Source organism: Sciurus vulgaris (assembly GCF_902686455.1).
Source record: "Sciurus vulgaris genome assembly, chromosome: 11".
NCBI classification, from domain to species: domain Eukaryota; kingdom Metazoa; phylum Chordata; class Mammalia; order Rodentia; family Sciuridae; genus Sciurus; species Sciurus vulgaris.
Window position 1 is genome coordinate 53709339 of NC_136472.1, and position 23372 is coordinate 53732710.

General features: G+C 37.4%; 1 protein-coding gene across 1 annotated transcript in view; it reads left to right on the plus strand.

Moving 5' to 3' along the window:
• Positions 1-3871: 3871 nt before the first annotated feature.
• The window catches only part of LOC306639835 (uncharacterized protein), a gene marked incomplete at both ends in the record, with an annotated part of 38447 nt that continues 18946 nt past the window's right edge, over positions 3872-23372 (plus strand). The window contains 2 exons of the mRNA XM_079103541.1: positions 3872-3886; positions 5723-5809. Coding sequence (XP_078959667.1) covers positions 3872-3886; positions 5723-5809 — 102 coding nt within the window. The remainder of the gene's footprint in view (positions 3887-5722; positions 5810-23372) is intronic.

Here is a 23372-nt window from a genome sequence, read left to right on the forward strand (position 1 = left end):
CAAAAATATATTAAAAAGATAGTGCACCACTATCAAGTGGGTTTTATCCCAGGGATGCAAGGTTGGTTCAACATCAGGAAATCAATAAATGTAATTCACCATATCAATAGACTTAAAGTCAAGAACCACATGATTATTTCAATAGATGCAGAAAAAGCATTTGATAAAATACAACACCCCTTCATGCTCAAAACACTAGAAAAAATAGGGATAGTGGGAACATTCCTTAACATTGTAAAGGCCATTTATGCTAAGCCCATGGCTAATATCATTCTAAATGGTGAAAAACTGAAAGCATTCCCCCTAAAAACTGGAACAAGACAGGGATGCCCTCTTTCACCACTCCTATTCAATATCGTTCTTGAGACTCTAGCCAGAGCAATTAGACAGACCAAGGAAATTAAAGGAATACGAATAGGAAAAGAAGAACTCAAACTATCCCTATTTGCGGATGATATGATTATATACTTAGAGGAACCAGGAAATTCCACCAGAAAACTGTTAGAACTCATAAGTGAATTCAGTAAAGTGGCAGGTTACAAGATCAATGCTCATAAATCCAATGCATTGTATAAAAATGCATGCCTCACATAAGTGAGGAATCCTCAGAAAGAGAAATTATGAAAACTACCCCATTCACCATAGCATCGAAAAAAATAAAATACTTGGGAATCAATCTCACAAAAGAGGTAAAAGACCTCTACAATGAGAACTACAGAACACTAAAGAAAGAAATCGAAGAAAACCTTAGAAGATGGAAAGATCTCCCATGTTCTTGGATAGGCCGAATTAATATTGTCAAAATGGCTATACTACCAAAAGTGCTATACAGATTCAATGCAATCCCAATTAAAATCCCAATGACGTACCTTACAGAAATAGAGCAAGCAATCTTGAAATTCATCTGGAAGAATAAGAAACCCAGAATAGCTAAAGCAATCCTTCGCAGGAAAAATGAAGCAGGGGGTATCGCAATACCCGAACTTCAACTTTATTACAAAGCAATAGTAACAGAGACGGCATGGTACTGGTACCAAAATAGACAGGTAGATCAATGGTACAGAATAGAGGACACGGACACAAACCCAAATAAATACAACTTTCTAATACTAGACAAAGGCGCCAAAAATATGCAATGGAGAAAAGATAGCCTCTTCAACAAATGGTGCTGGGAGAATTGGAAATCCATATGCAACAGAATGAAACTAAACCCATATCTCTCACCCTGCACGAAACTGAACTCAAAATGGATTAAGGACCTTGGAATCAAACCAGAGACTCTGCAGATTATAGAAGAAAAAGTAGGTCCCGATCTTCAACATGTCGGCCTAGGACCAGACTTCCTCAACAGGACTCCCATAGCACAAGAAATAAAAGCAAGAATCAATAACTGGGATAGATTCAAACTAAAAAGCTTTCTCTCAGCAAAGGAAACTATCAGTAATGTGAAGAAAGAGCCTACAGAGTGGGAGAATATCTTTGCCAATCATACTTCAGATAGAGCACTAATCTCCAGAATCTATAAAGAACTCAAAAAACTCTACACCAAGAATACAAATAATCCAATCGACAAATGGGCTAAGGAAATGAACAGACACTTCACAGAAGAAGATGTACAAGCAATCAATAAACATATGAAAAAATGTTCAACATCTCTAGTAATAAGAGAAATGCAAATCAAAACCACCCTAAGATTCCATCTCACCCCAATTAGAATGGCGATTATCAAAAATACAAGCAACAGGTGTTGGCGAGGATGTGGGGAGAAAGGTACACTCATACATTGCTGGTGGGGCTGCAAATTAGTGCAGCCACTCTGGAAAGCAGTGTGGAGATTCCTTAGAAAACTTGGAATGGACCCTCCATTTGACGCAGCTATCCCACTCCTTGGCCTATACCCAAAGGATCTAAAATCAGCATACTACAGAGATACAGCCACATCAATGTTCATAGCTGCTCAATTCACAATAGCCAGACTATGGAACCAACCTAGATGCCCTTCAATTGACGAGTGGATAAAGAAACTGTGGTATATATACACAATGGAATATTACTCAGCCAGCCATAAAGAATGACAAAATTATGGCATTTGCAGGCAAATGGATGAAATTGGAGAATATCATGCTAAGTGAGATAAGCCAATCTCAAAAAGACAAGGGATGAATGATATCGCTAATAAGTGGAGGATGACACATAATGGGGGGGAGGGAAGGGTTAGTGTTAGGGTTAGAGTTAGGGTTAGGGAGGGGGGCAAGTATGGAGGAAGAAAGTACTGTATAGAGGGTAAAGAGGGGTGGGAGGGGTGGGGGGAAGGGGAAAAAAATAACAGAATGAATCAAACAACATTACTGTATGTGGATTTATGATTACACAAATGGTATGCCTTTGTGCCATGTACAAACAGAGAGGCAACATGTATCCCATTTGTTTACAATAAAATAAAATTAAAAAAAAAAAAAGAATGGGAATTTCCAGAACTTTCTCCCTTCTGATCCATATCCCCATAAGCTCTCCTGTATTCATCCCTTTGAAATCTGTTTTCCTTAAGAGAATGGAAATTTCTACATGAATTTAAGGAACAGTTGACAGTCTGGAATTGCATCCAGACATGAGCTGTTATGAACACAATTTCACTGATTAACTTGCTTTTCAAAATGATTCTACATTAAGTATCTGAAAGGTCTAAAGGAGGAAATAGAGCAATCCAACCCAGGGTGGTTACATGGCTACTACTCTTTGTCAGTACCTAGTAACATGGGGTTATAAATACCTTGAAAACACTGAAAATTATGGTCCTTTTTAAATTTAATTCTCTTAAAAGTATTATGTGACAGGGGAGAATTGAAATTGGAGAAATTAGCAATTTCTACACACCCATGTCTCTCAGATTCATCACTCACATGAAAATATTCTCAAAACTTCTCAAAAAAAATAAGCAACATAAGAGAGATCAGTGACAAATTTGTAGATAGTACTTGAAGTCTCAGGTGCTGTGTCCTATGCCTGTAATCCCAGAAGCTCTGGAAGCTGAGGCAGGAGGATCATGAGTTCAAAGCCAGCCTCAGCAATTTAGTGAGGCTCTAAGAAACTCAGTGAGTACCTGTTTTGAAATAAAATACAATAAAGGCTACAGATGTCTCTCAGTGGTTAAGTGTCCCTGAGTTCAATCCCCAGTACCAAAAAATAAAAATTTCTTAGGTAGACCAGGGGCTGGCATCCGAATGACTCCTGTTGGTGTCATTTCAGAAAATTTTGGCTCTAGCACTTATTAGCATCAGACTAAAGCAATAGCTTAAAAGAAAGAAAGAGAGAGAGAAAGAAAGAGAAAGAAAGAAAGAAAGAAAGAAAGAGAGAGAGAGAGAGAGAGAGAGAGAGAGAGAGAGAGGAAGGAAGGAAGGAAGGAAGGAAGGAAGGAAGGAAGGAAGGAAGGAAGGAAGGAAGGAAGGAAGGAAGGAAGGAAGGAAGGAAGGAAGGAAGGAAATATGTCTGTCAAATCTTCAGTCTCTTATATTAACAGAGGATATTACAATAGATGGTCATTAAGGAACACAGGGTTCATTAGTGAAAAAAATAAACATAACTTATGTAATATTGAGCTTCTAATTGAAATGAATCAAACATCACACCCTAATGACAGCTGTGTGAACTGTAAGTCTTTTCAATGCAAAGAACACAGGTTCTTGTTTTCTTTTCACATCTTTTTCTGGCCACTCAATGATGGGAAGCTTCTTCTCTAAGACAGTACATGATGGAGACCATCTCTTCGGGCCTGGATACCTCTAAAATTTCAGAAGACATTAACTAATTGGAGGCCTCATTTCCCTGTGAGTACTCTTGATTCCTAAGTCATGGCTCTATTTCTGAGACAACGATGGGCACCTGGAATGTATATTCCTAACAAGTTTGGAATATACATTCTACCACCTTTCTATTGTTCTCTATTTAACTGGATCCCCTCCAATTCTGGAATGTACTTAGGCTACATTTCATTTTCATCCATAATTTGACCATCATGTTGCATATAATGTGGGAATTGCTCCTCTGCTTTTCCTGCATCCATGTGGGATCAGCACACAGAGGGTGTAAGTCACAAGGACTGGACTGAGGGCAGACCATGAGACAGCACTGCAGGGTTCAAATTCATAGTAAATGAGGTCAAGGGCTTATAACATCCTGTTTGTACTACAATTTCATCCTCTATAAAATGGGCAAATACAAATTCTTGTATGAAAGTTTTCCCACAAGATTCAAGGATACAATGAACAGTAAATTCTCAAACACATGCCATTTGTTTTCCACTCAGGAAGGAGCATGCCCTTTGCCCCAGTTGATACTTGTATGAGAAACTCACCTTCTATTCAAGCCCTAAACTTCTTCTTCAACACCTTACAGAAACCTCCCCAAAACATTTTATCTCCAAAGTAACTGTGCTAAGAATCATCTGGGTGAGAAAATGAAGTACATTTCTACTATACACACTGCAGAGCACCACTTAATAGTCCTCCAAATACTCCAACACTTATCTCTCTCTTCAGTGGCATTTGGAACCCACATGGCTTATTTGTTTCTCATTGGTGTTGCTAGAAGTCAATTCAAATACAAACCCCACTCCCACTGTGGATGAAAATGCTTTTAAGTGCTCAATAAACCATCTTGAAGCCTCATTTTAAATGTATTCAGTACTCAGCTTAATTTCTTTTGAGTACACATAAGAAACGCTAAATATACCCAGAAATTTTCACAAAAATACTGACAATCTCAGGTTTCTTTCATCTCACTTTTTATATATTTTCTAATATCTTTTATTGTATTTTCATTAAATCAGAATCTTCACTATGGTTAGAATTCATTCATGCATTCATTGAATGAATATGAATACACAAGATGCTGCACATAGAACTAGATGCTGGAAATACAAACACTGCTTCTGTCTTCACTGAGACTTACACTTGAGTCACTTCTAGTTCACCAGGCCAAGTCATCCTCATATCTGTCTGAGAAAGAACCCACATTCCATTCTGAGTCTTAAAACAAGGTCTTCTTCTGTTCTTAGGATGCAACATCTATTAGTCATGGTGGTGTCATGGCCAACTCTACATCTTTCTGAATTCCTGAACCTGAGAGAAAATTTCTGAATGCTGCTCACACTCAGTGGTGCTTTGCTCCTTCACTCAAGCATGTTGAGTGGAGAATGTTGGGAATAGAATTCCCCATGCAATAGAGCATCTGCTCTGCAGTGCAGCATACAAGCATTGGAGAGGGTCAGAAGTAGGTTTGTATCCAGGTCCCAGTTGTGTCTGGTCTTTGATAGTTTCCCTAAACTCTGCAAAGCTCTCTTTCCCCACTTCTAACATCCTGGTAGTAAATCAAGTGTAGCAGGATTGTCTTGAGAATAGTATTCATGCACCAGATGCTCACATCTGGTCTGTGTTCCCAGGCACAACAGGGAGGGTTTCTCAGCATTAATCCAAACATCTCAGCCTGAGGGATGGAACTCACACCAACAGATGGAAAGGACAGGACTATCACTGCAACTTTTTTTCAACATTTTTTAAATTATTGATAGACATTTTTTACTTATTAATTTATATGGGATGCTGAGAATCAAACCAAGTGCCTAACTTTTAACAAGATCAATCTGATCCAGAATGTGGTGATCCTCATCTTCCCAGGTTGTTCTGGCAGGTAATGTGGTTGTGCTGTGACTTCTGGGTTTTTACAGGCAGAGAAACACTACTCCATCTACATCCTCAATCTAACTAGTGTCTACTTCCTCTTCACCTGCTACATCATTATGGATTTCTTGCAGGTACTCATCAGGGATTTCCATCCCAACACTATCTTCCTCCATGTCTTTGCCATGGATCATACTGTGTACACTGCAGGCCCCACCAGGCTCAGTGCCATTAGTACTTAGCACTGTGTGTCCTCACTGGCCTATCTGGAACCACTTCTGCCACCCAAAACACATTTCAGGTGTTTTGCCCTGCTCTGTGTCTGCTTATTGATTCTGAGCTTTCTGAACAGGTATTTTCATAGATTCCTGGATATAAAATATGAAGATCATACAAAAGAATGCAAGGCCTGGTGTCTTGCATCTAATGTTTTCAATTTAATGCATCTAATATTATTAGGTGTGAGTTGCTCTGAGTCCTGAATGGCACTGTTGGCTTGGTTCTTCTGTGGATCCCAGCAGATGCAGTTGACAGGCCTTATGTGAAAATCCAGCTCTTGTGTAAGTCTTCCTCCTCTGAAGCCTGTACACCCACTTTAAAACATTTTTTTTTTCTCCTGACTTTTCTAGTTTTCTTAAGTAAAATGTTGGTCAGAAGGTAAAATATCTCCATCCTAGATGACAACACCAGTAAACTTCTCAAGTTATCTTGCTCCTAATCTTTCTTATTAAATGTTATCTCTTTTTCAATTTTTCTGCAATGGAAAGAATAACTAACCAAATCCACAATTGTCTGGATTTCTACCAGATATTGCAGGAAAAGAACAAGCCAGAAAATTTGCCATCAAACATCCTCATGGTTCAAAGTCCTCACCAATTCTCTACATTCATGAAAACAAAAGACAGATTATGTCAAATAGCCCTCATGCTACATTTTGACATCAAAACAAAATATTCACTCCTAAAAACATTTTTAGATGGAGAAACTCCATATAGTTAGATCACAGGCATTGTTCCATTCCCTATTCCCACAACTGTGATTGAGCAAAGGATCGCTTCCCTCCAGGAAGCTGGCGCTTCCTGTGCCTTTCCATGAAAATTTGGTCATCGCGGAAAGATTCCTCTTAAGAAGCTGGAGTGTTCAAGGAAACTGCCATGTCTCTTATGGCCTTGAAGTGACTAAACTGGCATACTGTTTAAAAATTAATTGAAGTCAAGTCCAAAATACTGTCAAATCCAAAACAACCAGCCATGTGAACCCAGGACAAAGCCACAACCTGTTGTTCCTATCCTCTTCCAAGGAATATGTCCAACATACTGGGTCAGAAACCACAAATGAAAACCAAAGAGTAATAGAAAAAGGAAAAGCTTGTGAGGTAAGGGACAAAGAGTGAAGCAATGGAATATACCCACATTTCTGATGATTTTTGACCTGCTAAAAGCCTTTGTTGAGAGCAGGAAAGATAACTAATCTTCCAAATAAATTATAAATATTATTCCTCACAAAAAAAAAAAAACTCAACATTAAACTTTTTTATAGCCTTGATGTACTTAAAGGCTTAAGAATTGGTAAAGATTTTCAGAAATGCATCTAAATTTTGCATGTCACCAGCACTTCTTTGTGCATATAGTACCAATACCATCTCTTTGGTTTCTTTGTTTCAATGCAGGTCCTCTCACATGTCTAGCTAGTGCTCTGCACCTGAGCTCCACTCCAGCCAAGACCCTCCTTTCAGATTAAACCTTTGTTTTAGCATCCTGTGATACATCTGTCATGATAATGCTTATCTACTGGACAAAGGCTGAAGAGCACAGTGGAAGAGTAGATGGAACCTTTATCTGTAGTTCTACCTGTAAATTATTATTTATTTATATTCACACCACAAATGAAAGAAAATATCACAAAAATTTCTACATTCACTTATTTATAGTGGTGAGTGTGTGAATGCTTATGATATATTGTACTGGCCTTTGAACCTAGCTTATAAGATTCTCTCTAGCATCCCCTATGTCCTCATTTATGTTGACTTCAACATTCATGTAGGTTGTCCATCTGACAAATGAACATTTGAATTGTCTTTAAGCAATTCCTTCTGTAATAATTAAAGACTAGCAAAAACTGTAAAGATAGCAGAGTTTCTGTATATCCACTACCCAGACTACACTATTGGTGATATTTTACATTAATGTAGTACATTACCAAAATCAGGCACTTGATGGTAGTACCATCAAATCACCTACACTACAGATCTCATTTGGGTTTCATTGTTTTATGTAGGCACTGCTTATGTGTGAAAACCTATGACATTTAATTATTTTTAAAAATAAAAAAGGTAACCAGAGTACCTGAAATACTTTACCTCTACCAATATATAAATAATCCAGTATCCAAATACTTCCCACATTTAAATTTGAAAATATATATATATATATTATAAGTGGACTATAGCAGTATCTTATGTGGGTGTGTTATGAGATATAATTCCATGCCTGTAAATGGTATCCTTTTCTTCTTGGTCCTCCTTCTGCATGTCTGTTACTTAACCTCCTCTACTTGTAAGCATATTTACTTTGGATAAGATTCACCTTAATGAATTTCTCTTAATTCTTTTGAAGGATGCCATCTCCAAATAGTTATATTCTGAGATAATAGAGATTAGGACTTCCAAATAAATATTTCTAAGACAATTCAACACATAATTAAGGTTCTCATGAAATATTTGTCAAATCAACCCACAGAAGAAAATTTCTGAATTTTCAAATTACCTTCTTTATTATTTAGCTTTACCTACTATAACAAAATTTTGGACACAGACACTCATGAAATGAACAGGTTACATTAGCTTATAGATTTGATTGAAAGTCAAAACCTCATAGCCCACTCTGGGTAAGGCCCTATGGTGGGTGGTGGAAGTGGGCCTGGAATAAGGGTCATATCTCCAAACATGAAGCAGACAGCTGGGCGGGGCCAAGGTTGCTCCTTTATAAAGACTCTCTCACAAGAAATCTAGGGATTGCATGAGAACTACATTAACAAAAAAGCCTCCAATGACCTAAAGAATATTACTATGTCCCACCTTTCAAATATTCCACAAAACCTCCCCCAATGCCACTCTTGAAATATTGCAGCAATCACATGAATGCATGAGAGAACATAAGCCATATCCAAACCAAATCATTCTTCAAGCCCCCAAGATTTATGTCATCTTAACTTCCCATTCAAATTACACATTTTAAATTAATTTTTAATATATTCTAATTAGTTGGGCATGACAATAGAATACACTTGTACATTTTGAGAGATCATACATAAATGGAGTGTAATCTCATTTTTCAGATTATACATATTGTAGGGTCACATCGGTCATGAAGTCATACATGTATATGAGGTAATAATGTCTGTTTCACTCTACTGTCATTCCTTCCTCCATACCCCTTCCCCTCCATTCACTCCTGTCTACCTGATATAAAGTAACTCTATTCAACTCTAACCTCCCCGCTTTATTGTCAATTAACATCTACATATCAGAGAAAACATTCAACCTTTCGTTTTTTGGATTTGGCTTATTTCAGTTAGCATGATATTCTCTAACAAATGATATATAAACTACTATGAGTATAATAAGAAAAACAAAAAGGGAAACATGAGATAAAAACAAAATTTGGAATGTCTACACAACATGAAAATTTAATATAAAAATTTCATAACATGCAGGAAGAAAAAAAAGAATGTTTAATGTGCTGAACACTTCACATTTTCTAAGAAATGTCAGTTGATTAACCTCTTTATAATGGCACATTAAATATACAAATATGTTTGCCACAAAGAGTTGAAAATGAGAAAAATACAAATGGGTAGAGCAGTAAGAAGAAAATAGGATTCAATGAGAATAGGATTTCCATTCTTTTCCTCTGTCATTTGGAAAAAATGTATAGAAATAAATTTATTATTGATGAGACAAAAGCAAAAAAAAAAAAAGAAAAAGTGGGGCCAGGGCATGATGAGCCTCTAATGACCCAATGATATACTTTGTCATCTATCAATGAAACTCAGTATGAAAGCACACTTTGCTTACATTGTTATCTAGGATCATAAGTGACACAGCACAGAGAAAAGCAACCACTTACAGGGAGGTGGAGTGAAAGGGATGGAAGGGAGAGGCCAATATGTGAGTGGAATTGACACAGATGCCCAGAAACACCGTCATTAAAATGAGGCCTCAAATGACTGTGGTCTCTAATTTGCTCCCAATCCAAGGACTAAAAATCATAGGGCCATTCAGAATCTTAAAAGCCTCAGTTGATCACCAGCTTTCATGTACAGCTTCCATAGGTATCTCTCCACTGGGAGAACCAAGAATTGTACCGTGGGGTCACTCCATCCCAGAAAGATTCTCACCTAATCTACAGCTCAGCTCTCCACTTCTGCACAGGAGAATGGAAGAAAGGTAAGAACTGTCCGAATTCTTCTGAGGTATGGGGGTTTGCTCTCAGTTCACATCCCTGTGTTTCTACCATAGGGGGCTACAGGGAGGGGATCATGGCCCTTCTTTAAGGGAAAGTCAGGAGACAGACTCATACTTCTGAACACTGGTTTCTTGAAGCTCCCAATTTGAGAGTTGAAAATAGCATTAATGAGAACTTTTCTCTTTCTGATTTAGCTCATTCTCACCTTTTCCAATGATTTATATCTGCTGTCATGGGTAGATTTCTGACTTTTATAAAAATTCATTTAAAAAGTAAAGCCACATGGAGGTATTACTTATTGGAGATAAGACGCTATAAAATGGGTTTCATTGCTTTCATTTACTTTTCAAAAATACTTTCCTTTTGTATTTCTTAAGGTTCTAACAAGAAACAGATGGTTTAAATTGGAATGATTGAGAAATACACCAGGAGTGATTATTTTCAAAGATGTGCAGGATTACGGGAAGAATAGCAATGCATGGAGAGGCACCCTCAGGAAAGCAAGGGTCGAGCACTGTTTCCATACCTAGACTGTAAGGGACAAAGGAGGTAGCACTAACCAGGGACAGAGCCTAGCCTGGGTGTAGCTGTATTACTAAAGAGGACCAGGCAGGTGGAGGAGCAGTGCCACTGCCAACACACTGCCTGCAGGAGAGAGTTAGGAGATTGAAAACTCAAATCCCTCTCCTCCCATTCTCTACTGTCCTGTCTGTATCACCAGGTAGCTCAGTTCACCCAGAAAAAGAAGGAAAAGGATGCCATTGTTGGGGTGCTAAGAAGCCACCAGTTTGGAAACTCTATCAAGGGAGAGAAGAAGGATGGAATAAAAACTGTCAGGACAATGAAACTGTCCCTCACTGCTCCTGCTATCTTCCTACACTCTGGGGTTTTCTCAATCTAATATCATTGAATCCGTTGCCATTTTATATCCACTGAAATTATTCTTCTTATTAACATATTATTTTTCTTGCATTAACTTTATGAAACTATCACCTACATTAATAAAAAATGGCTTGAAAGTGGAATGTCATTTTAAAGGCAAAATCTTTATTCTTCTTTGAGTGAAAGTGTGACTAAAACTGAACCACTAATGAACTTAACAGGATATGTGTTAGACCCGTGCTGTAAGCTCCAGAGCAGCAGACTCAAGGAGACCTTGATAGTGCTGCTCCCCAGGCCTGGAAGTGTCCCATCATCCTGTGGTCCTAAATGGTTCCAGATATATCAGAAGGGATACAGGAGAAAATAGAGAAAGAAATGCAGGCTAGTGCTAGTGTTAATCCTATAACCCAGCAGTGGTTACATCACTCTCCTCACTGCATTTGGCCAATGCCTAGTCATGTGGTGATATCATCATTAAGATAGGAAGGTAAATGGGATACCTGAGACCTAAAACTCAGAGAATCAGTATCACAGAGGAGAAAATTGGTGTTATTGGGATAATTTAGAACTTGTAACAGGTGCTAATGGTGTCTCACATTCTGTAGTCATATGAGATTCCATGGAAGCTCTGAAAACAAAACAAGGCAAGATGGGACAGAGAACAGTGGCAAAGAATCAGATAGGGCTCCAGGAAACCAGAGGCTGGAGTTGGACCTGCTCTTGAAGATGTGATTTTGGAAAATTCCTTTGAGTAAGCCTGAGTTTATTTTTGTGTTAGGTAAGGTATTATGATAGATGATCTGTAAAGAACACATGCTAAGTATTGGGGTCAAGTAGTGAATAAAGCAAACAAGACATGCCTTGAAATTGGAAGGTCTTTATAGAGCTATATGTTTGATGCCAAAGGCATATACACCATACCCTAAAGAGAAATATGGAAACTGCATTCAGTCAAGACACCAACATTTCCATTTTTCCTTCCTGTTTCCTGTGCAAATCAACAAATGTTGAGGAAACTTAGCTATCTAAGAAAACTTATGATGGATGCCTTCATTTCAGATGCCTCTCTGTAGACCCAGAGGAGAATGTGCCCTCTATTCCCTTCAAAGCCTCCTTCCCCTGTGTGTCCTCTGGATTCCGAGGTCATAGATGCCTTTGTGAGACAGCAAAGGGCTTCTGAATTCTCATATCTGCTCCTGATTTATACCCATGTCCCTTTTGTGCCCTATTTGATTGGCTTCTCTTCCCCTCTGTTTCTGAAATTTGCTCATCTTAGATTTTCTTTTATTCTCAATTTGACTGCCATCTGAGATATAACTTGGGATTTACTACTCTGTACCTTTCTCATCCACATGCAATCAACACAGAGTGGTGTCAGGTCCAAAGAGCTGGCAAATTGTAAATCCTTGGGTGTCAAAATGCACAGTGTGTGACATCAGGGGTTATCAAGTGATCCTGCTTGTTCTCCAATTTCATCCTCTATAAAAATTGCACAGAAGAGCTCATAGGCTCTTCAGAAGAACCAAAGAAATTATGTGGTAACCTCTAAATTAACTCCTGTTAAATGTTATATTACGAGTGAGAGCCTCTCAATGCAGAGCTAGCCACAAGTCCCCAAGCCAGCGGAGACCTCCGACACGCAATCAGCTTCTGGGACCAGGGCTGGGCAGCCAGAGACCTCTCCAGGCAGCCTTGTCCCCCTCCACCTGCAGGCTTTTTCCACGGGGCGATCCAAGATGGTGGACTAGAGGGTAACTGCATCTCCAGTCGCTCCAGAACCCAGGATTCAAGAAGGGGAGGCATTGAGAGACTCGGACTAAAACAGAACCACGGGGTGAGTCTCCCCCACCCAGCGAAGCTCACCTGGGCAGCAGGCCCGGATTCGAGTGGCTTATTAGAGTAGGACAAGGCAGATAGAGTCTCCCCCAGGCAGCTCTGTGCACTCTGGTGGTGAGCTACTCCCACAGGGACAGAATCTCCAACCTCGCGGAGCAGGCCCCCCAATGAGAGGCTTTCTGCACAGAAACAGCGTGGCCAGCTCCGGCCCGCCCCACTGCCAGCTCCAGGCCGCCTGCAGGTTGCTTCAGTGACCAGCACAGGGCGCCAGAGACTTCCCCAAGCAGCCCAGCCCCCTCCGGTGGGAAGCACCTCTCTAGGCTAGCTTCTCGGGGCAAACTGCCCAGTGAGAGCCTGTCTATACAGAGCCAGCCACAAGTCCCCAAGCCAGTGGAGACCTCCGACCTGCAACCAGCCTCTGGGACCAGGGCTGGGCAGCAAGTGACCGCTCCAGGTCTCCCTCCCTGGAACCAGTAGCGGGCTAGGGGCAGCGTTCTTCGGAAGCACTACATTATCAAGTTAATCCAAGACTTCAGGCTACTGAAGGCTGGTAGGTGATACACTGGAAATCTACAGGGACACTATAAGCCAATAGAGGAAATCTACAATATCACAGAGTCCCACTGACATCTGACCAATATAAGATAACAGGGAAGAAAATGTCTGAAACAAATCTAGATACTATATCAATAAAACCCAATGACAGCACAGCAGAAGAAATGTCCGAAAGAGAGTTCAGAATGTACATAATTAAAACAACAGGGAAGCAAACGAGGAGATGAAAGAAAAAATGCAGGCATTAAATGAATGCACTAGACAACAGTTAAAAGAGTAAATAAGGGAAGCAAAAGAACATTTCAATAAAGAGTTAGAGATACTGAATAAAACCAAACAGAAATCCTTGAAATGAAGGAAACAATAAACCAAGTTAAAAACTCCATAGAAAGCATAACCAATAGGACAGATCACCTGGAAGACAGAACCTCAGATATTGAAGACAAAATATTGAATCTTGAAAATAAGGTTGACCAAACAGAAAAGATGGTAAGAAATCATGAATAGAATCTACAAGAATTATGGGATATCATGAAAAGGCCAAATTTAAGAATGATTGGGATTGAGGAAGGCTTAGAGAAACAAACCAAAGGAATGAACAATCTATTCAATGAAATAATATCAGAAAATTTTACAAATCTGAAGAATGAAATGGAAAACCAAGTACAAGAGGCTTATAGGACTCCAAATATACAAAATTACAACAGACCTACACCAAGGCACATTATTATGAAAATACCTAACATACAAAATAAAGACAGAATTTTAAAGGCCGCGAGAGAAAAGAATAAGATTACATTGAGGGGGAAACCAATAAGAATATCAGCAGATTTTTCAATCCAGACCCTAAAAGCTAGAAGGGCCTGGAACAACATTTACCAAGCCCTGAAAGAAAATGGATGCCAACCAAGAATTTTATACCCAGCAAAACTTACTTTCAGATTTGACGAAGAGATAAGATCCTTCCATGATAAACAAAAGCTAAAGGAATTTACAAAAAGAAAGCCGGCATTACAGAACATTCTCAGCAAAATATTCCATGAGGAAGAGATGAAAAACAACAATGTAAATCAGCAACGGGAGGAACTAACCTAAAGGAATAGCCAAATAAAGGAGAAACCAAATCATGTCAAAAAACAAAAATGAGTCCAATGACTAGGAATACAAATCATATCACAATAATAACCGTGAATGATAATGGCCTGAACTCATCAATCAAAAGACATAGACTGGCAGATTGGATTAAAAAGAAAAATACAACAATATGCTGCCTGCAAGAGACCCATCTCATAGAAAGAGATACCCCTAGACTAAAGGTGAAAGGATGGGAAAAAACATATCATGCACACAGACACAGCAAAAAAGCTGGAGTATCCATCCTCATTTCAGATAATGTGGACTTCAAGCCAAAACTAGTCAGAAGGGATAAAGAAGGACATTACATACTGCTTAAGGGAAGCATAAATCAGGAAGACATAACAATTATAAATATCTATGCCCCCAACATTGGCTCATCCATGTACGTCAAACAAATCCTTCTCAATTCCAGAAATCAAATAGACCACAACACAATAATACTAGGCGATTTTAACACACCTCTCTCACCGCTGGATAGATTGTCCAAACAAAAATTGAATAAAGAAACCATAGATCTCAATAACACAATCAACAATTTAGACTTAAACGACTTATATAGAATATACCATCCAACACGAATACACTTTCTTCTCAGCAGCACATGGATCCTTCTCTAAAATAGACCATGTTTTATGCCACAAAGCTACTGTTAGCAAATACAAGAAGATAGTGATACTACCTTGTATTCTATCAGATCATAATGGACTGAAATTAGAAATAAATGACAGAATAAAAAAACTGAAACTTCTTCAATACTTGGAGGTTAAATAATACACTATTATACGATTAATGGATAACAGAAGACATCAGGAGGGAAATTTTAAAATTCTTAAAAGTAAATGAGAACAAAGACACATCATATCAAAATCTCTGGGACACTGTGGAAGCAGTACTTAGAGGAAGATTTATTTCATGGGGCGCATTCAACAAAAGAAGTAGAAATCAACAAATAAATGACTTAACACTACAGCTCAAAGCCCTAGAAAAAGAAGAGCAGACCAACACCAAAAGTAGTAGAAGACAGGAAATAATTAAAATCAGAGCCGAAATCAATGAAATTGAAACAAAAGAAACAATCGGAAAAATTAACAAAATAAATAGTTGGTTCTTTGAAAAAATAAACAAAATTGATAAACCCTTAGCCACACTAACAAAGAAAAAGAGGGAGGAAACTCAAATTACTAAAATTCGGAATGAACAAGGAAATATCACAAAAGACAGGATTGAAATACAAAACATAATTAAGAGCTATTTTGAAAATCTATACTCCAGCAAAACAGAAAACTTCGAAGACATCAACAAGTTTCTAGAGACATATGAATTACCTAAACTGAACGAGGAGGACATACACAACTTAAATAAATCAATTTCAAGCAATGAAATAGAAGAGGTCATCAAAAGCCTACCAACAAAGAAAAGTCCGGGACCAGATGGGTTCTTAGCCAAGTTCTACAAAACCTTTAAAGAAGAGCTCATTCCAATACTTCTCAAAGTATTCCATAAAATAGAAGAGGAGGGAACCCTCCCAAACTCATTCTATGAAGCCAATATCACCCTGATACCTAAACCAGACAGAGACACATCAAGGAAAGAAAATTTCAGACCAATATTCTTAATGAATATCGACGCAAAAATTCTCAACAAAATTTTAGCACATCGCATACAAAAATATATTAAAACGATAGTGCACCACAATCAAGTAGGTTTTATCCCAGGTATGCAAGGTTGGTTCAACATCCAGAAATCAATAAATGTCATTCAGCATATCAACAGACAAAAAGTTAAGAATCACATGATTATTTCAATAGATGCAGAAAAAGCATTTGATAAAATACAGCATCCCTTCATGCTCAAAACACTAGAAAAAACTGGGGTAGTGGGATCATTCCTTAACATTGTGAAGGCCATCTATGCTAAGCCCATGGCTAATATCATTCTAAATGGTGAAAAACTGAAAGCATTCCCCCTAAAAACTGGAACAAGGCAGGGATGCCTTCTTTCACCACTTATATTCAACATTGTTCTTGAGACTCTGGCCAGAGCAATTAGACAAACCAAAGAAATTAAAGGGATACGAATTGGAAAAGAAGAACTCAAACTATCCCTGTTCACTGATGACATGATTATATATTTAGAGTAACCTGGAAATTCCACCAGAAAACTCTTAGAACTCATAAGTGAATCAGGTAAAGTAGCAGGTTACAAGATCAATGCTCATAAATCCAACGCATTTTTATACATAAGTGATGAATCTTTGGAGAGAATAATTAGGAAAACTACCCCATTCACAATAACCTCGAAAAAAATAAAATACTTGGGAATCAATCTCACAAAAGAGGTGACAATGAGAACTACAGAACACTAAAGAAATAAATTAAAGAAAACCTCAGAAGATGGAAAGATCTCCCATGTTCATGGACAGGAAGAATTAATATTGTCAAAATGGCCATACTACCAAAAGTGTTATATAGATTCAATGCAATTCCAATTAAAATCCCAATGATGCACCTCACAGAAATAGAGCAAGCAATCATAAAATTCATCTGGAAGAATAAGAAATCCAGAATAGCTAAAGAAATCCTCAGTAGAAAGAGCGAAGCAGGGGGTATCGCAATACCAGATCTTCAACTATACTACAAAGCAATAGTAACACAAATGGCATGGTATTGGTACCAAAATAGACAGGTAGATCAATGGTACAGAATAGAGGACATGGACACAAACCCAAATAAATACAATTTTCTCATACTAAACAAAAGGGCCAAAAATGTGCAATGGAGAAAAGATAGCCTCTTCAACAAATGGTGCTGGGAAAACTGGAAAACCATATGCAACAGAATGAAATTAAACCCCTATCTCTCACCCTGCACAAAACTCAACTCAAAATGGATCAAGGACCTCAGAATCAGACCAGAGACCCTGCATCTTGTAGAAGAAAAAGTAGGTCCAAACGTTCAACTTGTTGGCTTAGGATCAGACTTCCTTAACAGGACTCCCATAGCCCAAGAAATAAAAGCAAGAATCAACAACTGGGATAGATTCAAACTAAAAAGCTTTCTCTCAGCAAAGGAAACTATCAGCAATGTGAAGAGAGAGTCTACAGAGTGGGAGAATATCTTTGCCACTCATACTTCAGATAGAGTGCTAATATCCCGAATCTATAAAGAACTCAAAAAACTCTACACCAAGAATAAAAATAATCCAGTCAACACATGGGCTAAGGAAATGAACAGACACTTCACAGAAGAAGATGTGCAAGCAATCAACAGATATATGAAAAAATGTTCAACATCTCTTGTAATAAGAGAAATGCAAATCAAAACCACCTTAAGATTTCATCTCACCCCAATTAAAATGGCGATTATCAAGAACACAAGCAACAATAGGTGTTGGCGAGGATGTGGGGAAAAAGGTACACTCATACATTGCTGGTGGGGTTGCAAATTAGTGCAGCCACTCTGGAAAGCAGTATGGAGATTCCTCATAAAACTTGGAATGGAACCACCATTTGACCCAGGTATCACACTCCTTGGCCTATACCCAAAGGACTTAAAATCAGCATACTACAGAGATACAGCCACATCAATGTTCATAGCTGCTCAATTCACTATAGCCAGATTGTGGAACCAACCAAGATGCCCTTCAGTTGATGAATGGATAACGAAACTGTGGTATATATATACAATGGAATATTACTCCGCCTTGAAGAATGACAAAATTATGGCATTTGCAGGCAAATGGATGAAATTGGAGGTTATCATGCTAAGTGAGATAAGCCAATCTCAAAAAACTAAAGGATGAATGATCTCGCTGATAAGCGGATGAGGACATATAAGGGGGTTGTAGGAGGGGTTAGTGTTAGGATTAGGGTTAGGTTTAGGGTTAGGGATAAGGACGGTGGTAAGAATGGAGGAAGAAAGGACTGTATAGAGGATAAAGAGGGGTGGGAGGGGAGGGGGGAAGGGAAAAAATAAGAGAATGAATCAAACAACATTGCCCTATGTAAATTTATGATTTTTAATTAAAATTTAAAAAATGTTATATTACAAGAGGTTCCCTTTACCTGTTTGAAAATTGTTTGAACAACTCTTTATGCCCCAAGCCATGCCCTCTATCAATTTCATTACATATACTCTTCTCACACAAAAACATTCATCAAGAAGAAAAATGCTACTGAGGATAACCTCTGAGAATGAAGTAGGTTAATATTGTATACACCACTTAGTAGTCCACTGTAGATAGTCTCCTATTTCAAGTACTTCTTTTCAGGGGCACTTGTACCCCACCCTCATTAAAACCCTCCTGTTCTGTATTGCTAAGCATTTCAGCTGAGACACAAATCTGACCCCCACTCTGTTCATCAAATGCCTCTGGGTGCTAAACAAAGCCATCTTGCATCCACACTGCAAAGGCACATGAGTAGTCAACAGCAGTTATTTGGTCACACTAAGTAATTTGCTTCACTCCAAAAGACACACATAAATTTAAAGTGAAAACAGGAAGTGTGGGGATGTAGTAGTTTCAGAGCATTTGCCCACCATTCTTAAGGCCCTAACCTCAATGTCCATACTCTATAAATGTTGGAAAGAAGAAAAATGATATTCTATATCACTGTAAACCAAATGAAATCAGGGATGCATGCATAAAGAGGATGATTCAGAGATGGAAAGACAGATGATAGATGATAGATGATAGAAAGATAGATGATAGATAGATAGATAGATAGATAGATAGATAGATAGATAGATAGATCAAATGAACAAGGCTTTATGTCAAACATGAAAAGAGACAAAGAATGTATCATGTAATATAAATGAGGTCAATTAATTAAGAGCATATAATGATTGTGAATATATATGCACCTGACATTGCAGCCCACAAATAGACAAAGAAAATATTACAGGATCTAAAGGATCAGAAAGATGGCAATATAATAATAGTGGGAGATTTCAATATGCACTTTCAATACTGGACACCTAACCTAAACAGAAAACTGATAAAGAATCACAGAACTTGAAAAATACTTTAGACCAAATGAACCTAACAAACATATAGAGAATGCTGTATCCAACTGAAAGACCAACCACATTCCCCTCAAGTGCACACAGAACATCTGCCAAGATGGACCATAAGTAGGACACAGAACAAATATTGTTAAATCTAAGCATTTTCATACCACATAATGTTTCTGAAAACAAAGGTAAAAAATAAGAGTAGATAAAAGGTGACAAAGAGGAGAGCATAAGGAATAGGAAGAAGAAAGAGAAGGAAGGAAGGAAGGAAGGAAGGAAGGAAGGAAGGAAGGAAGGAAGGAAGGAAGGAAGGAAGGAAGGAAGGAAGGGAGGGAGGGAGGGAGGGAGGGAGGGAGGGAGGGAGGGAGGGAAGAAAGAAATATATATGGATCACCATAAAATGCAATAAAATGGGGTATATCTGGACATAAATATCAATAATAACCTTGAATGTAATTGAATTAAATTCTCACATAGAAACACACAGTGTGACTTACAGGATTTTAAATAGTCATCAAGAAGAATTTTGTAAAGTTCACAAATGCATGAAAATCAAACATACTCCTGAACCACAAATGTAGCAATAAAGAATCAAAAGAAAAATTGCTAATAATATTGAGAAAGATGAAAAAAAAATGAGCACAACATACCAAAACATGTGGAGTGCAGCAAAGGCATTTCTAAGAGGAAAACTTATAGCACTAAATTCAAACATTAAAAGCAAAGAAATATTTCACATGAACAACTAAAGCAATGTCTCAAGAAAATAAAAGAGGAACAAACAAAACCAAATGTTAGCCCAAGGGGGAAAAAGTTAATATCAGAGCATAGAAAATAAAATAGACTTGAGAAAAACAATACAACAATGAAAAAAGGAAAACATAGTTTGACTTTGAAAAGACACACAAAATCAACTAACACTTATCTACACTAACAAGAGAAAAAGAACAGAGACTCAAATCAATAAAATCAGAAATCAAAGATAAGATACCACAACCAAAGCCACAAAAATAAAAAGATCCCAAGAAGCAATTACTAACAAGTACATTCCAAAAAATTGGGCACAATAATAAAATGAATAAAATCGTAGACATCTATAACATAGTAATGCTTAATCAAGAACAAGTATGAAATATCATCACAGCCATAATAAGCAAGGAGATGGAAGCAGTGATTAAAAAACAATTCATATCAAACCAAAAACCCCATTTGATCAAAAAAAAATTCAAAATTGATGTCATCACTGCTCAATTGGATCAAATAAAGAACTCACCAATTCCCCACAAACTTTCCCAAAAAGTAGAAGAGAGACTGTAGTCTTGTGTCTTCTTAGAAGACTAGCACTAACTTAACACTAAGGTCATACACAGAAATAAAGAGACGAGAAAGCTACAGGATACTATTCATGATGAACATATACACAAAATTTCACAATAATCTCCTAGCAAACCAAATCCCATACAAAAAATATCAAACACCACAATCAAGTTGAATTTATCCCAGGGGTACAAGAAAGCGTACACATTCTTAATTCAATAAATATGAATCCACATTTAAAAAATAAGTGGGACAAAAGTCATATGACCATTTCATTAGATGCATAAGGATCATCTCATCAATTCAATATTCTTTCAAAATAAAAAATATAACAAATTAGGGATCAAAGGAAGGTACTTCAGCACAATAAAGCCCATACATAGGAACCTAAAAATAACACTATTCAACACTTAAATATTGAAACCTCTTCTCCAAGAAATGGGCCAAGACAAGAATGCTCACTCTTGTCACTTCTACTCAACATCAGAACACTGAGGAAACCAGAAAGACCAGAAAGTAAAAATAAAGGAAAGAGGGTCACTGTTTTCTGATGACATGATTACATATACAGAAACTTTATAAATTCCATTTAAAAAGTGATAGATGATATAAAATTCAATAAAGTCGTAAATACAAAATGATTGCACCAAAGTCAGTAATGTTTCTCAATGCTAACAATGAAAATTGCAGAAAAAGAAATGAAGAGTAACTCCATTCCCTACAATAAAAATCCCAACAATTTTATAATATTTATAATATTCATAATTAAATAAAATAACAAATAATACAATTATAACAGAAAAATTAACTTTCAAAACCTTGGGGTAAATTTAATTAAGAAAGTGAAAACCCTGTAACTATAGTGTAAACCCTATAAAACATTTATTAAGGAAATTAAAGGAGATACAAATAAATGGAGAAATATGTACATGAGTAAAAAATTAAAATTTTTAGTGTATTTGGATTTATCACATCACATTGAACATATGTATTTATTTTACTTGGACACCTCATTTTTTCCAATTCTAGTTATTTAATAGTTTAAATTTTACTCATTTCTTTGACATGCAAACTATATAATATACTACATTCACTTATGCATTAGAAGTTCAATTTGTAGAATTTGTCATTATTCAACTTTTCCAGTACAATGGTATACTTATTCAGACATTATATTGTTTTAATCATCCCAGTTTCTCTTCTCTTTCAGAATAAGTAATTCTGATTCATTTTCTCTTATTTGTAATGGCCTCTTACAGATACAGACACACTAATGACTGTTGGTACAATACATGGCACGCCACCACCTGCTTAAACTCTCTCCTTGGCTGAGGTGGTGTTTCAGAAGAGACCTGGGGGGTGTCCAGGAGTTCCAAGCCATCCCTGCCAGCTGCTGGCATACCTGCCCCACTTGGCCCTCAGGACACTCTCCTTCTGAAACCATGTTATCAAGCTCAGCAGCAATTCCCCAGACTTAAATCAGAGGTCATTTTAAATACCTCTCATCTGCTACCTGCACTGACCAAAGACTCCATTACTTGGCATTCTGAAACACCCCACTCTCTGGGTTTTCCCCTTTATCAAGCAGTTTTTCCTTATTATGTTTCACTCACTAATCTGATACTAAGCTTCACTAAATTCCCATTTTCATTTCTGTCTAATTCTGAGACATTTGATTCATTCCCTATTTCCTGATTGTGAAGATTGCTGGGTCCAATGCTTCCTCCAGATTTGTATCTGATGAAGACCCCTTTAGAACTCTTCATTATTCACTCTCTGTTTGGTTTCTCTTGGAATGTTTCAGCCCTGAAGGATGAACTCCATAAAGCTCATAGTCTAATCTAGGTCACACTGAAATGCCAATTCCTGACAGACTGGGTCTGTATTAGTTTGCCAAGACTTTAATAACAAAGTATTATACATGTGGTAGATGAAACAAGAGAAATTTATTTTCTCACAATTTTGGAAGTTAAAGACTGCTATTTTGGAGTTGAATTGATCCATTTTTCTGAAGAGCCACCTCTCCAGGTTGCTTTATGTCATCATCTCCTTCATGTATTTTCATATGATCTTCCCTTTCTGGATCACTGTCCTAATCTCCTCTTCCAGTATGGACGAGAGTCATGTTAAATTAGGAACTACCCTGATCATCTCATTTTAACTTTATCACCTCTTTAAAGAATCCCATCTTCAAAAAACATAATATTCTGAGGTACTGAAGATAAGGTCTTCAGAATAGGAATTGAGGGAGAAATACAATTGAGCCCATAATAATTTTCCTGTTGAATATTTGCTAAACAAATCAACTGAAAAGCTCTTCTGAATATTTGAAACTGGTTGTAATTCAAATGTTATTTTTAAAAATGATGAACAGTTTAGATGACTGGAGCATGAGCCATAAGAAGGAAAGTCATATGAGATGAAGACTTAAAATTTTGATCTCAATGCAAAAGGAAATAGCAATTACATTAAGTGGAGTGAAGAGAAACTAT